The sequence below is a fragment of the Ammospiza caudacuta genome, chromosome 6, assembly GCF_027887145.1.
Source record: "Ammospiza caudacuta isolate bAmmCau1 chromosome 6, bAmmCau1.pri, whole genome shotgun sequence".
Classification (NCBI taxonomy): domain Eukaryota; kingdom Metazoa; phylum Chordata; class Aves; order Passeriformes; family Passerellidae; genus Ammospiza; species Ammospiza caudacuta.
The window spans coordinates 17,563,165-17,578,431 of NC_080598.1; the positions used below are offsets into that span (position 1 = coordinate 17,563,165).

The 15,267-nt window shown below is 43.6% G+C and overlaps 1 protein-coding gene across 2 annotated transcripts; it reads left to right on the forward strand.

The window, feature by feature from the left end:
- Nucleotides 1-847: 847 nt before the first annotated feature.
- MYOD1 (myogenic differentiation 1) lies at nucleotides 848-4,291 on the forward strand. Of its 2 annotated transcripts, none has more exons than XR_009274845.1 (3): nucleotides 848-1,402; nucleotides 2,538-2,936; nucleotides 3,504-3,666. XR_009274845.1 is itself a non-coding variant. In XM_058807387.1 (3 exons), the coding sequence occupies exons 1-3, from the start codon at nucleotides 848-850 to the stop codon at nucleotides 3,752-3,754; spliced, it is 885 nt and encodes a 294-aa protein (XP_058663370.1). In that variant the 3' UTR covers nucleotides 3,755-4,291. The 2 variants fall into 2 exon arrangements, 1 of the variants encoding a protein (XP_058663370.1); XM_058807387.1 differs by having other exon boundaries at nucleotides 2,858-2,936; nucleotides 3,504-4,291.
- The last annotated feature ends 10,976 nt before the right edge of the window (nucleotides 4,292-15,267 follow it).

Genomic DNA, 15,267 nt, shown 5'->3' on the forward strand with positions numbered 1-15,267 from the left:
CCCGCTGGGACAGGCCCGCAGCGCCACCGGGTGGCCGCCACCTGCCCGTCCCGCGCTCCGCGGGGTCCCCGCTTCCCCCTGCCCCCACCTCCCGGCTCTTCGCGGTGTCCCCGTGTCCCTCCTCTGCCCCGCACCTCCTGGCTCTCCCTGGTGTCCCCGTGTCCCTCCTCTGCCCCGCACCTCCTGGCTCTCCCTGGTGTCCCCGCTTCTCCGCCGTGCCGCACGGTCCCGGCTGCCCGCGGTGTCCCCTGGAGCCCCCGCAGTAATTACCCTTGTGGCCGCGGAGCCGCGGACAGATCTGTCCAGGGGCTGGGAGCTGTTTCCCTGTGAGGAAGAAACTCACACCGGTGTGTGCGGGGACAGCGGGGCGCGCCGCTGTCCCCCCGGGCGAGAGGCCAGCGGCACCCAGCACCTCGGGCATCGGGGCGGCCGCTCTCCCTGGCGCGGCGGCAGGGCGGGCTGCTGAGAAAGGAAAAAAAACAAGCGGGGGAAATGTAGCCCTGTGCGCATCCGAGCGCCCGGGCTGCCGCTGCCCCAGCGGGACACCGCGCCCCCCCCGCCGCCCCGGCCCCCGACCCGCCCGGCCGCGCCCCCCGACCCGCCCCGTCCCGACCCGCCGCGCCGGGGGGCTCGGCCATAAATACGGCCCCGAGTGGCGCTCCCGGACCGGCGCGGCTGCGGAGGGGGTCGGGGCAGCAGCCAGCGCTGGTGGCCTCGCCTGGGACAGGCTGCGAGAGTCTCGGCTCTGCGCACCCGCCCGGCCGCAGAGCAGCCCCGTCGAAGGCCCCTCCGTTCCGAGCCCCTCGCTGTCCCCTCTGGTCTAGCCGCTGTCCCCTCTGCCGCCCCCATGGACTTACTTGGCCCCATGGAGATGACGGAGGGCTCCCTCTGCTCCTTCACAGCCGCCGATGACTTCTATGATGACCCGTGCTTCAACACGTCGGACATGCACTTCTTCGAGGACCTGGACCCGCGGCTGGTGCACGTCGGGGGTCTGCTGAAGCCCGAGGAGCACCCGCACCACCACGGGCACCACCACGGGCACGAGGAGGAGCACGTCCGGGCGCCCAGCGGGCACCACCAGGCCGGCCGCTGCCTGCTGTGGGCCTGCAAGGCGTGCAAGAGGAAGACTACCAACGCCGACCGCCGTAAGGCCGCCACCATGAGGGAGCGCCGGCGGCTCAGCAAGGTCAACGAGGCCTTCGAGACCCTCAAGCGCTGCACCTCCACCAACCCCAACCAGCGCCTGCCCAAGGTGGAGATCCTGCGCAATGCCATCCGCTACATCGAGAGCCTGCAGGCCCTGCTGCGCGAGCAGGAGGACGTTTATTACCCAGTGCTGGAGCACTACAGCGGGGAATCGGACGCCTCCAGCCCCCGCTCCAACTGCTCCGATGGCATGGTGAGTGCCCCAGGGAGGACTCCCTGCCACCAAAGGTGCCCTAGACACTGCTGGTCCAAACCTGAGCAGGGCGAGTCACATTTTCCTGTCCTTCCTATAGCAGCTGCCTTCTGTACCTCCCCAGGCAGAAGACAAAGTCCTTTGTCATGCCTTGAGCACCCGCAGTGAAGGGAGGTGGGGTCCCCACATGGCAGGATCTTTGGGAAAGAAGAAGAATCTCTTATACGCTTTGTTCCCTGGGATAGGAAGTTAGGCAGGTTCCCCGTGTCCTGGAAGAGCCAGGGCAAAGCTGCTAGGGGAGAACTTTGGGAAGCTGCCTGGAATGGAGGCATTGCCTGTGATCCCATAGCTCCTGAGGCATCTCTGTTTCTATCTTCTGCTGTATCATTACCTTTGAATTACCTAAGGACAGCAGAGAGCAAGGGCCCCCTAGGACATGGTAGTTACACGGGAATTGGTAAGAGTCTGGGTTTTGTTTTCTGCCATTCATCATGACAACAGGAGGAGTGTCTAAGCAACAAGAACTGGGTTTTTTGACCCTTCAGAAAAAGATTATCCATCTTTCTTCTCACTCCATCCCCTCCATAGATATTTACAAGCAATAGGAAGGAGAATCCAGGCTTTCAGTCCAGGTTGTACATTAGGGGCATGGGAGAAGAAGGGTGGGTGCCAGAGAGGGTGTCTCATCCCCATGTCTTTTGGCTGGGGCTGTAGGTTCAGCCTCTGGTCTGACTCTGGGCTGGTGGGATGTGGTGACCAGAGTCCAGGACAGCTCTCTGGATAGGCCATGAACTGCCCTTTCAGACCAGAGACTGCTTGTTGTGCTCTGGAGGGATAGTCGTTACTGAGTTCAGTATCTGTGACTGAGATACTTAACAGATTGGAGAGATTTACACAAATGATTCCTCTTCAAGATACAGCCTCTTCTAATACAGGAATTTGATTGTGGGTTAAACTATCGGAAACAAATATATTAGTCAATGTTCTAGAGCATTTTCTATACGAAATGGAAATGGGAAGAGAAATGGAAGGAAATACAAAGGGACAAGGTAGACAGAGGCTTTTAAAGAGGAATTAATGTTTAGAAAAATCTTCAAAAACTAAATTAAAAAGACATAATTCCCCTTTCACACAGGTCTCAGGACACTCAGGTCTCCCTGTTGTAAACTAAAGATACATAAAGGGCTGGTCAGAATGCTGGAAAGCCTCATCTCATCTGTAAAGTTGCAGCATTCTATGCAAGAGTGGTAACTCTCCTGTGGAACAGCTGTGCCACATAAACTATTCTGGGGTGGACTTCCTTCTAGCCACGTTTTTCCTTACTCAAAGAATCTACTACTTGATGGCATTTCAGACAGGACTGGAATGATGGCAACAGACCAGAGCCTGAAATATGAAATTAGATGGTTCCTGGGATTTGGGTAAGAGTCTGACTTGGATTTCTCTCCTTCCCAGATGGAGTACAGCGGGCCTCCCTGCAGCTCTCGCAGAAGGAACAGCTATGACAGCAGCTACTACACAGAGTCCCCAAATGGTGAGTACATGCCCTAACAGCAGTGTGAAACACAGAGACAGAGGCAGGCAGTGCAGCAGCTTCCCTGTGCCTGCTCTGTGTCCAGCTGGGCTGAGAGAGGAACCTGCCTTTCCAGCCAGCAAGCCACTGCTGCTGGTAGGGGCACTGGATTTCCTCTAGGTGTATTTGCAAATATGGGGATGTGTTATAGCTGTATTTCCCATTTTGCAAATCTAACAGTTGGATAGAAGTATGTTATTGTCTGCAACTAATTTCAGCATTTAACCATATTCTACATGAAGACTTCTTACTCTATAATTAATCCAAAATGGAGTAATTTATGACTGATTTCAAATCCACTCTTCCCTTTCTATGAACTCAGTGAAGCCTTAGATCCTCCCTGTCCCCAGAGCAGCAGACTGTGATTGCACATCTCTTCCATTGTGAAATGACAATCTATTTTCTGGTTATTGGTGTCCTTCACCAATATTAATTTCCTCTGAGTCTTCACATGCTCACAAATGTGCAGTGCCCATTGGTGTTAATTACCCACTGGATAATCTGAGCACCTTTTTGTCTGTTTTTTAGATCCAAAGCATGGGAAGAGTTCTGTTGTTTCCAGTCTCGATTGCCTCTCAAGCATTGTAGAGAGGATTTCCACAGATAATTCCACATGCCCTATACTGCCTCCGGTGGAAACTGTTGCTGAAGGGAGTCCCTGTTCCCCTCCAGAAGGAGTGAGTCTGAATGATGGTGGAGCCCAAATTCCTTCTCCCACCAACTGCACCCCACTCCCCCAGGATAGCAGCAGCAGCAACCCCATCTACCAAGTGCTATAAGGACCCTTCCAGCTGGACTGCACCAAAACCTATTTGCTCCGTTTGGCCTCGCTCAAGACCTGCCTTCTAAGGTTGAAAAGACTTCTTAAGACTTGTTCCAATTTTAAAATATCACTGAAAATTCCTTCAACTATCTAACTTTGCAAACCTGTATCACTTCAAAGTACACATAGTTATTTATTGGTTGTTAAAGTTATTTAATACGTCTAGAGATAAAGTTGTGTACCATGAAATGGCCAATGTTTAATCTGGGCTGTGGGGAATAGGAAGCTGGCTCTTGAATGTGGAGGAAAATAGAAATCTACAGCAGTAGTGGCATGATAGATCCTTCCTATTACTCCTGTTCTGGCCAAAATAAGGTTGTGGACCATTTTTTATAAAACTTTTGTATAATTGTAAATAAGAGTTGCTTTCCAAAAAAAAAAAAAAAAGAAGAAAAAAAAAGAAAAAAAGAGCAAAATAAATAAATTAAAAAAAAATAAAAAAACAAAAACTTAAAAAGGGGAAAATTTTAAAAATATTTAATATTGCTTGGTTTGTTGTGTCAAACTTTAACTTTATATATTTATACGATGTGGTTGCCAAGAATGTTTTCACCAGTATTCTAAATAAAGACCCTTATTTATAAAATCTGTGGTGTTATCTTAACTTTCGCTAGGGCTTCTAGAATTACTAGGGCATTTAGGAGTGGTATTAGATCTCTGCCTTGGCAGGAAGAAGATACAGGCTCTGATTCAGCAAAGAAATCAAGAACATGTTTCAGTTGCACCACTTTGCATAAATATGCTGCTGTCAAAGGGTCTCCTTTCTTCATATTCTGTTGTGGTCACTGCTAAAGCTAGACCTGAGCATCACAGGTCATTATTAGAGGGATCAATAAATAAGCATGTTTCTCCTCCTCCCCCCAAATTTACAATTACATTGTAGGACTTGATCTTACAAAGATGTGTTGAAATGAAGAATCACAAAAAATGAGACTCTCCAAATCCCAGTGTAGCTACTGAAACTTCATACAAAACTCACAAGAACAGGTATTACATTTTGGGACAAGTGTTTACATTTTTCATTCACGTTCTATTTTTCAAGTGCTTTTACCAAGTTCATGTATTCTCAGGTATTAGAAACTAATTGCAAATGAGTTTTTGTCATGAAGTTCAAGTCACAGATCACAGTTTTCCTCAAGTTCAAGTTGGAATGTAGGCCAAAGATAGGCAGTTTTAATTTGGATTTGAACTTTATGCATCTCTGGCAGCACTGCTTCAGGGATTTGCTTCTTGTTTAGAGCCTCTCTAAAAATAACCAGTGGGCTCTGTTTCATTCAGTATCTATGTGTAACCTTGAAAGCTGGCTGTGCAACTGAAAAATGTTTAGCCCTGAGCAGGTTGTCATTGGAAAGTAACAATCAGGGTGTTTCTGTGCATCTGGACAAGAATAACCAGCAACTACAACCTGTTTCTTATCACATCCCTATGATTTATGGATTTTGTAGAAACATCACAGTAAAATAAAAACAAAAAGCACACCGAAAACCAATCTAGGTATCGTCATCGTCCCTAAATACTTTGATGACAGATTAGTCATTGTGTTCTCTGTTAGGTGACTATTATAGAGGGAGTTTGTGCAGCTCTTACCTTAAGCAGGAAAAAGAAAGAGGGAACAGCTAATTCCAGGGAATGTGTCCCACTCCTTTAATCATGTATGGCCTTGAAGGTCAGTGTTCTCTGGAGAGGAGAGGAGCAAGCTTCCATGTGTTGAGCAGAGCAATGTAGTTGCTTCTCCTTCTTCCTGGGGCAGTCGTGCTCCAAGCTTGGTGATTTTTCTGAAGCCAGAGGGGCAGGGATGGTAGCAGCCATGGGTATTCCTTCCTCATCCATGAGCTTGGGGTCATGGTGGATGATAAATCAGTGTCAAGGCATGGGACCATTCTGTGGAGCAGCCCAGGCTCCCACAGATCAGAAGAGACTCTGAGGCAGGACTGGCCACTCATCATCTTCATCAAAGTCCAACTTTGACTCCCTGTGGGCAGAAAACACTCTAGCCCATAAAGATTGAGCTTACCCCTTTCATTTTTCCATTAAAGATAAAAATCAAACTAACTTGAGAATGTGCTAATTCATACTATCATTAGTCAGGAGGGTCTCTACTAAGGCTGGAAAAATAGCTCAGGTTAGTTGGAAGCCTGTATGCCTTATAAAAGCTAAGGAGAGACAGTTGCCTCACAAATCAGGACCTCACACATCAACAACATAATTTTCATTGCCTTCAGCAAACTATCAGGCCCACAGTGCAAAAGTTTCAAATAAATGCTTTTGTGAAATACTAAAGATCTTTTAATCCTCATAATTTGAGGCTGGTAAAAGCATCCATTTTACTGCCAATAAATGGCAACCAAAGGTATTTTGGAAGCTCAGGAATGACAGAGGCTCCGGACATGCTGGCAGCACAGAGTTCATGCCTGCCATGCATGCACCCCCACTTCTGAGGGACACAATGGGGGGTACCTGGCTGTAGGGCTGACATGGCAGAGCAGACACAGGGCACTTGTGTTCAACAATGTACATGCAGTTCCATGTGAAGTCATGTATATTGCATTTCACTGATTTATTTTAGCACCCGAGTTTCCACATACTGATGTTAATGTTACAACAGAGAACAGGCATTTAGCACATCCCAAAATAGATGGATGGATGATGAGGAAAAAATATTCATAGGTTTCCTATGTAGAGCCCATCTTTCTCCCATTGATGTCAGTGAGAAAAGTTCACTGGAGTAAGGCCAAAGGGCATCAGCACTGATAAATACATGTTTAGGTTACAAATATATCTATTTTTTACTTAGATAAGGAAAATTGTTCTCTTGTGCCAGCTCTTCCTGTTTATTTCTAAGGTAATAAATATATTTAAAACAAAGCCTTGTGCATGAAGAGGACAGCATGTAACTGATAGAAATATATCCCAGTCTATGAGCAAATATTTTGAGGCTAGTAATATTTGCACTCAGAGTTTTAGTTTACTCCTGACACAGCCAAGGAGCATATGCAAGGCCGATCCAACATATACAAACTTTGGGTCTTAAATTGGACTCCTGAAGATGAATTTAGGCATTTTGGGTTGATCCTACAAGAAAAAGTGAAGTCTACCTTGGTCTACAGAAACACTCCAGCATGGGCTCCAAACACACACTGATAGTTTGAAAGTTTTTGCCACATAAACTTTCCAGTTCAAAATGATGTTTCCTAAGGAACACTGCCTCCACAAGGAAAGTCATATAGATACAAACTAATAAAGGAAAGTAGCTGTCTTCAAATATAATGATATGTGCACATTTTAGGAATGTTTGATTTGATTTGGTAGCTTAAGAAAGCACTGCATGACAAACTCAGTACCACTGGTTTATCTTACTCAAACCACTGCTATGGAAAAAGTGAAGAGGAATAAATTTATATCTCACTTACATGTAATAAATGCTCCAATTTTAGATTTCATCAGATAATTTGCCAGTATGAGAGTGAAGAGGATCTTTTTCCTACTTTCAATATTCCACAACAAACTGCAACAAAATTGCAAATAACAATGTTAAACACCATGTCCTGCATTATCATAGCAATACTGCTACAGAAGTATTTCACATACCAAACATTCAATTTTAGGTAAAAGATATATGAACTATTCTTGGTATCTGTTTTCCCTTTAAAAAGATTTTATTATCTGAATCCAAATATATTAAAGAAATATTAAATTGGCAGTTACTTCACCCCACATACTGCTCTTCTAAAATGACTTATCACTTTCAACTCAAGATAAAGATCTTAAAAAACCCCTTGAAAGTGGACAGAAAAGCAGTTTTCATTTTACATCTTACATTTTGCAGAGATATTTAAAAGGTTCAAAATGTGCAAAGAACCAAAACTGCCATCTTCAGAAGAAGTACATCCAAAAGAGACAAGGAAACCTTTGTACCTTATACCTTATGAATTGTAATGAATGAATTAATTAATATTTCATTTTTGTTTAAAAATTTCCTTGAAATCAGTAGGAATATTTCCAGCTTCAGTAGGAATATTTTCAGGCTACTGCATATAATACTGTCTGGGAGAGTGTTTAGGTAGCAGTGCAAAGCCAGGACAAACTCCCTGCTGTGACCCTTTGCTCGTGCTCTGGTCACTGACCCATTTCTTTCACAACGCTCTCAGATGTGCCGATCCCCCTGAGCACAAGCCTCTGAACAAGCTGCCAGGCTTTAGTGCTCACCTGATCTTGAAAGTACCATCCAGAAACTGCCCCCATAATAGTGCTGAAAGCCTGCAACAGTTCCTAAATGAGTGGCTGACACGGAGCCTGTGATAGCAGGAGATGGTATGAAGGTCATTTCACACAACTTGCATGTGGCAATCTTGGCTTCACAGGCAGGAGGTAAAAAGGCCATGTAGAGTCAGAGTGCAAATCTCTGACAGCATGGACCTGGAGATCATCTTGGGAGGCACATCCAAGTACCTCATTAAGCACTATTTACTATCAGCTCACCCTCCCTCAGCCTCTCAAATCACTGGTTTTCTAGTAAAACTGTTGAACAGCCATGACCTCCTCTCCTTGATGGATGCAGCATGCTCCCTTCTCAACAGGCTTGTTGTGCAACTGGGAATGTCATTAGAGTGGAGACCTTTCCATCTTGACATTTCAGGGCTAACAAGGGAGGGGATGGTCCCTAGCATAATACAGAAGAGCTGTCAGATAGGCCTTTCCCTCCCAGGAACCAGCAGCAATTAGGAACACATCTGACAGAGCCACTTGGGTCAGTGTAAGGAATCCAGAAATTTCCCTGTGGACTCAGAAACCTACATTTTGCATACACAGCCACTTGTGAATAAAGATTTAACATGGTAAGCTAATGGTGAAAGCTGATCTATCCTGTAACCATGGGGTGATAGAAAACCTCAGGGGTTTCCCAATAATGCAGTCAACACGACACTGAATTCACATTTTCTTACTACAACAGCAATAACTTTTATCATCTACAGGCATCTTAGCAACATCAACAACCGTGCTATTTATGCAATAATGCATAACCTCACATTTATCAATAGCAAGGCAAATGCTGTAACTATTTATTAAAAATTTACTAAAAACTCTAACAGACAATAAGCCACTTAATCACATGACTGAGGGAGGTTGCAATTTTAATTGGGATTTTGGGAGTCAGATTCACTCAGAAGCCTGTGTCTCAGCACAGTTGCCTCCTAGTGGGGCATATCCATTGCAGTCAAAGGGGTCCCCCAATCTCCACAGTTCTCCCTAAACCACCTCAACTGACCTTGAGCCTTTTCTGGTCCAACAGCCACATCTGCTGGGAAAAATATTAATTACATTTCTTCCTGAAATCATTGCTTGGTGAACTCCATGCTCTGTTTTATCATCTTTCCATCATGTCAGGTTTGTTGGTGCAGGAACAGCAAAGATATTCACAGTCTTCAGACAGCATCTAGAGGCACATACATTAAGAGCATCAAGAAAAATATATTGGAAAACCCAATTTCCACCCCACTAAGAACCTTCTACAAAAATAGAGACAAAAAGTGGTAAGATTAGTATGGTTGGTTGCGTTTTGGCTTTTTTATTGCTAGGCAAATTCTGGGGCACCACTCTATTTTTCTTTAGGTGAAAAATAAAGACAAAAGGAGGGAGAAATGGAAGGTCTTTGAATGCATTGTATGGCCTGTGCTGAGAGCAGTGGTCCTGAGGGAGACAGGCTGCTTGCCAAGAAGGCAGGTGGGGAGATGCAGAGGAACTGCAGATGACAGCAGGATCACAATGACATTCTCTGGTGACAAAGTCCCTCAGTAGGGCACAAAGGTGATTTCCCCCACTACTCTGCTCTGGTGAGATCCCACCTGGAGCTGTGCCTCCAGCTCTGGGTCCTCAGCACAGAAGGGATATTGACCTGTTGGGGGGAGTCCAGAGGAGGCCACCAAGATGATCAGAGGGATGGAGCACCTCTCCTATGAGGAAAGGCTGAGAGTTGGGATGGTTTAGCCTGGAAAAGAGAAGGTTTCAGGGTGGCTTTCCAGTACCTGAAGGGAAAATACAAGAAAGATGAAGAGAGCCTATTCAAAAGACCATGTAGTGACAGGACAAAAGGGAATGGCTTCAAACTGAAAGAGAGTAGATTTATATTAGGTATTAGGAAGAAATTCTTTACTGTGAGAGTGGTGAAGCATTGGAACAGGTTGCCCAGAGAAATTGTGGGTGCCCTATTTCTGAAAGTGCTCAAGGCCAGGTTGGGTGGGGCTCTGAGCAGCCTGGTCTAGTGAGAGGTCTTGTTCCAACCCCCTTTCCATAGCAGAGGGGTTAGAACAAGGTGATCTTTATGGCCCTTTCCAACCCCCACCATTCTATGATTCCTTTTATATTTTGGCCACACAACATTCCTTTCTTTCACATCAATGCTCTACTTCTGAATCCTAAACTAAATGAAGCAATACCTTTTTGTTCTGATTTTTTAACTTGTTTTTATGGCACCTGCGAGTTTCCTGAGGCAGGAGCCTAGACAATCCACATTTGAGAGCTGCTGCTTGCTGCAGTGTGAAAGTACATTATTGAACGGACAAGCAGTGTGTAAGCTTTTCTCCGGGCCACCGGAGGGCAGCATTTCCATGAAAAACAGGACTTCGACATCTGTTTTTTTCACTATATACATTACTTTTTCCCCCCGTAAACTCTCACATCTAACTCTTTCTCAGCTCAGGTAGAGAGCATCATTTCACACCACAACAACTGAAATCAATGAACTGAATTCCTGGCCAATGTAAATTCATCAGTCTTGCTGGCAGTTGACACAGTATACTGGGATTATTACAGCAGTACAAGCTCATGGTTTGAGTTTGGATGCTCAAAGATGCATTTTGATGGAAAAAAACCCTTTTGTTTATATGGCAAGGCATCCCTATGTATGGACTAAAGTTCAGGATGAAGAGCATCACAGAGCAAAGCATTTATACAACAGCTTGTAAAAGGAGACCATTCTCCATCCAGGGCACGTAATGCTCTCATTACAGATCTAATGGCATGGAAATACAAATGCATGCAAGGGGGTTCATGTGTCACACGTGTTCCTTTGTATGGGACAGGTCACACTCACATCCCTTTGTTCCCTTTGGAAAGGAAGCGGGTATGTGCTAGGCACTCGTGCTCTAGGCTCTCAAAGGCTGTCCTCTGCAGAACTACACACTTGAAACAGCTTGCAGTTGAAAGCCAGCTGCACAAAATGTAGTCCCAAACATGCCTTTCAAAAGCTTCACAAATGCCAATTACATTAAGCGATAAGAAGAAAAGCAACGAAGTAATGTGCCTAATTAACAAAGCTAGAGATGGAGCCAGCCACTTGGTTTGAAGTACTTCCAAGAGAGATGTTAAATGCAATGGTCAGGGCAACTCTGGAAGAAATAAATTAACATGCTGGGTTAATATTTCAAGCTCTGTGGGAGTAAAAACTGTGTGTGGTAAGAGGAAACAAAGGTAAAAATATCACAGGGTGCTATTCTGTTTGTTTGTTTGCCAAGGACACTTTAGCTTTTGCCATTTATTATTCTTCATGGTACGCTCAAAATTATACAAGAAGACATAAAAGTGTCAGCATTGCGTCACTGGCCTTCCTAAATTTATCTTTTACCCACCTGTTAAATCTCAGCTCAAGGTCAAGAGAAAAACTATTTTAAGTGAATGCACTATGAGATAGACACATTCATGAAAAATATCTTAGGAGAATTCTTTATCTTTAGTACTATCTGCAATCACAGTTGAAAAGATTCCCCACACTACAGGACAACAGTGGAGTTTTTCTGGTCCTCATAAATAAGAACTGACTGACAGCTGCCCGGTTCCAAATCTTAGATACCTGTGGTTGGGAAAGCTCAGGCCATCACAAACTTTCAAGTTCCAGCAAGTAGTGTGGCTTGAATCCATTCCAGTACTCATCTGTTGGCAGTTGTTTCCATCTGCTCCTTCTTGAACCCTTGCGCTGACTCCCTAGGGAAGAGCAGGAAGATTGTCACGCAATGAACTCGCTTGTTGTGAGCTGGCTGCTCATGTTTTACCCCAATCTGTCATCTCACCTCATCTGCTCTCTGGCCTTTTTTTGCCATGAGAATTCTGAGTTCTGCTCTGCACCTAATAGGGAAAAGAAACCCCAAACCAACCATTCCTCAAATTATTCCTTCTTTTAAGAACAAATAATTATTATGAACAAGAGATACAGAAAAGATTGATCAGATCACTTAGTCCTCACAGCTGAATCACACAGTGATTCCTGCATGTATGTTTTGCAGCTAGAAGTGTCTGACATACCTTCACTTTGTGATGAGGGAAGGCAGATGCCCTTCAAGCACTCCATGACCATTACCTGCAGCCTTTTTTTTTGTTTGGTTCTGTTGTAAAACACAAAACAGAGAAAGAGAAAAAAAATAAAAAAATAACATTTTCTATTTTAGACGTCAGTGTTTCCAGACTTGCAGCTGCGCCTTTAGGAACTTTGGTTGACTGAGCAAATGTCTATGTACATTAAGGCTCCTCTCTTAATTTGTCCCATTACTATTTTATGTACTTGGTAACTTGATATCTACACATTAACATTAATTGGCCAGACTAAGAAAAAGATTTTATTGTTTCTTAACCAAGAGAATTAGTTTCATATTTTCATCTTTGAAAGGTTTAATTTATACTTTGATATATTATCTCTAGCCTGATTTCCAATTGGACCAAATCCCCTCAAATTATCTCTAGCCTGATTTCCAATTGGACCAAATTCCCTCAAATCTCTTGGACATTCAAAACTTTCAGGTGTACCTGAAAATGCAAACTTTTGTTCAGAGACATCTTTTTTTTTTTTTTTTCAATCCCAAAGTACCTGAAAGTATATCTCTAAATATAAGCAGCATTCTGCAGATGCTATTCAGCCTAGGGTTCAGAGGGGAGAAATACTCAATAAGAGAAGCAATACAACAGAATATGGAAACAAAGTTGAAGAAGATTCCATTAGTAACACAAATGCAATAATCTGAATTTTGCCCTAGCCAGAATTATACATGTTTTTGGGTATATTGGTCAAAATAACTCCTAAGGGCTTTACAAGCATAAACTCAGGAAAATAGAGTAATTTCTCTGACTTGCCGTGTCACCTTTTCTGTGGAGCCCTGTCCTTTGCAGCATGCATCTGTCTGCTTGGATTATGCAGTGATCAAACTGGGCCACACAAGGACAGCATCACTTCAGCATTTCTGCATGGAGACCTTTCTATATAATGAAGGCTTCTGAAGGGGCTTGGCATGATAAAGCAATTAAGAAACACCTTTGCCCACATCCTAAATTACTACCACACAATCAACCATTTCCTCCACTTTTTAACAGGCAGAATAAGCTGAAGAACAGTTTCAGAAGAAACAGTAGAAACCTTTTGTATTTTTTATTACAGTTGGAAAATTTTCAAAGAAAAAAAGGACTTTATTATAGATTTGAGAACTGGACCCTCCTTTTTTCTCACTGCTCCATAGGAAAGCAAATAAATATGCTATTGTAGGCCATCTTAGGATGAGAATCCATCCTAGAAGAACAGAAAGGTCCAAGTTTACATGAGAATGGAGCATTTCTTAAGGAAGACCCAACTCTGATTTCTTGCAGGCCAACTCTGAATATCTTGTCCCACTGTGATCCTTCTCTGCTTCCTCATTATTTCCCAATTCCTTCTACTTCTGGGCTACCTAGAGGCAAAGACTACAACTGCAAAACCTGGCAGAACCCACAGATGAATCAGACTGAATCAGTAAACAATGACTAAAAGTGCAGCGTCACAGGAACAAGCATATCACTGTGCCTCAAGTTAAATCATTTAAATACAAACCTGCTGCAAATCTTAACAGGAATTCCAGCCACAGTCTGGAGGGCTGGTATAATCCTATTGCACTGGGATTCCTACAGAAGTCTTCCCCAGGTCCTGGAAACCTGGTAGAGCATGTTCCTGCTTCCTGGAGTGCAGACACCATTCATTACAGCGTGTCCCAGAAAGGGAAGGCAGAGGACAAGCTAATAGAGGTGCCATCCCTTCACTATTGCCTTTCTTCTAGCTCTCAACACTTCATTTAACTGGAACAAAAGGCTGCTGTCAATGTTAAGGCATAGGCCCAGGTATGAGACAGGATAAAGAAACCTTCATTTCCAGCAGCTGGTCCAAGATTTGGGACAGAAAGTAGATTTTACTTTCCATTTATTCACATTTATATTGTATAAATCCTGACTTTTGACCAAAAAAATGCAGCAGATTTCATCCTTAGTGCCAATTATTTAACTAGCATCACTGGAACTATTATACTTTATATCTCTTCATATGCAGCATTCAAATAATTACTTCAATAGGATTAAATGTCATATTTCATGGGACTGGCTGTGTAAATATTTACAAAGCTAGAGAACAGAAAAGACATCTCAGAGTTATTGATTCATGTCAAATATTGAGAAGCTGGGTTAATCAAGGAATTTAAGCAATGCTTTAAACCTTTGAGTCAGCATTGTTGAGATTTATTTAAACCACTCTTACCTTTCAACATCTAAAGTTTTACAAATCGTTTATAACAATAAAGACTTACAGGCCATTTTCTCATCTGTTTGTCTGAGGAAATTTCAGTTACTATTGTAAACTCAATAGGCTGAAGAAGTAATAACAGCTGTGAAAAGTGAAACATTCAACAAAAATAAAGTTCTCATTTCACTAAAAAAAAAAGGTAAGAAATTTTCTAATTATTTTGTGGTGTTAGCCAGCTGATGGGCAAGCACATACATTTTATAAAATGCAGCATATTCCATAGTCCTTGGTCAGAATCAGACCCTAATTTTTTCTAGTTTTTTGGTGGTTAAATGAAAAATATACACTTGCAGTGCTGAGAGCTGCATGCCTTTTTCAAGAAAAGACTAGCACCTCCTGTTCTGTATTCTGTATATAGTAGTTGTGAAATACATATGTCTGTATCTATGTGTTTGTGTCTGTTGCTATGTTCATGCACCTGCAATTTGGCTGAGATCTTAAAAACATGACAGCATTAGTAGAGTTTTGTTTTCAGAAAAGGCTGACTAGGCCAGTCTGACAAAGTCAAGGACCTAGGACCACCAAAACAAATCAGCTGATAAAATAAAGCCAAGTCCCTGGCTTTTGCTGAAACTCTAGCTGTAGTACATGATAGGAATTAAACGGCTCCAACCTATGTGCCCTCTTTTGGCAATGCAGATTCAGAGCCCTCAGGATGACTGAGCTCAGCTCATAGTAATGAGTTTAGATAAGGGTTTTTTTGTTATGTGCTGACAGGAAACTTCCAATTGTAAGCTCAATTTTCCTCATCACCAGCTGTATTTTTGCTGGATCACACCTAGATCAGCATGAAGGAGAGGGACAAATCCATATCCTTCCATAACACAGCATTGTGACAAAGTAGCACATTAGCTGTATGCCTAATTTTGGATGCTTAAAGTAGATTT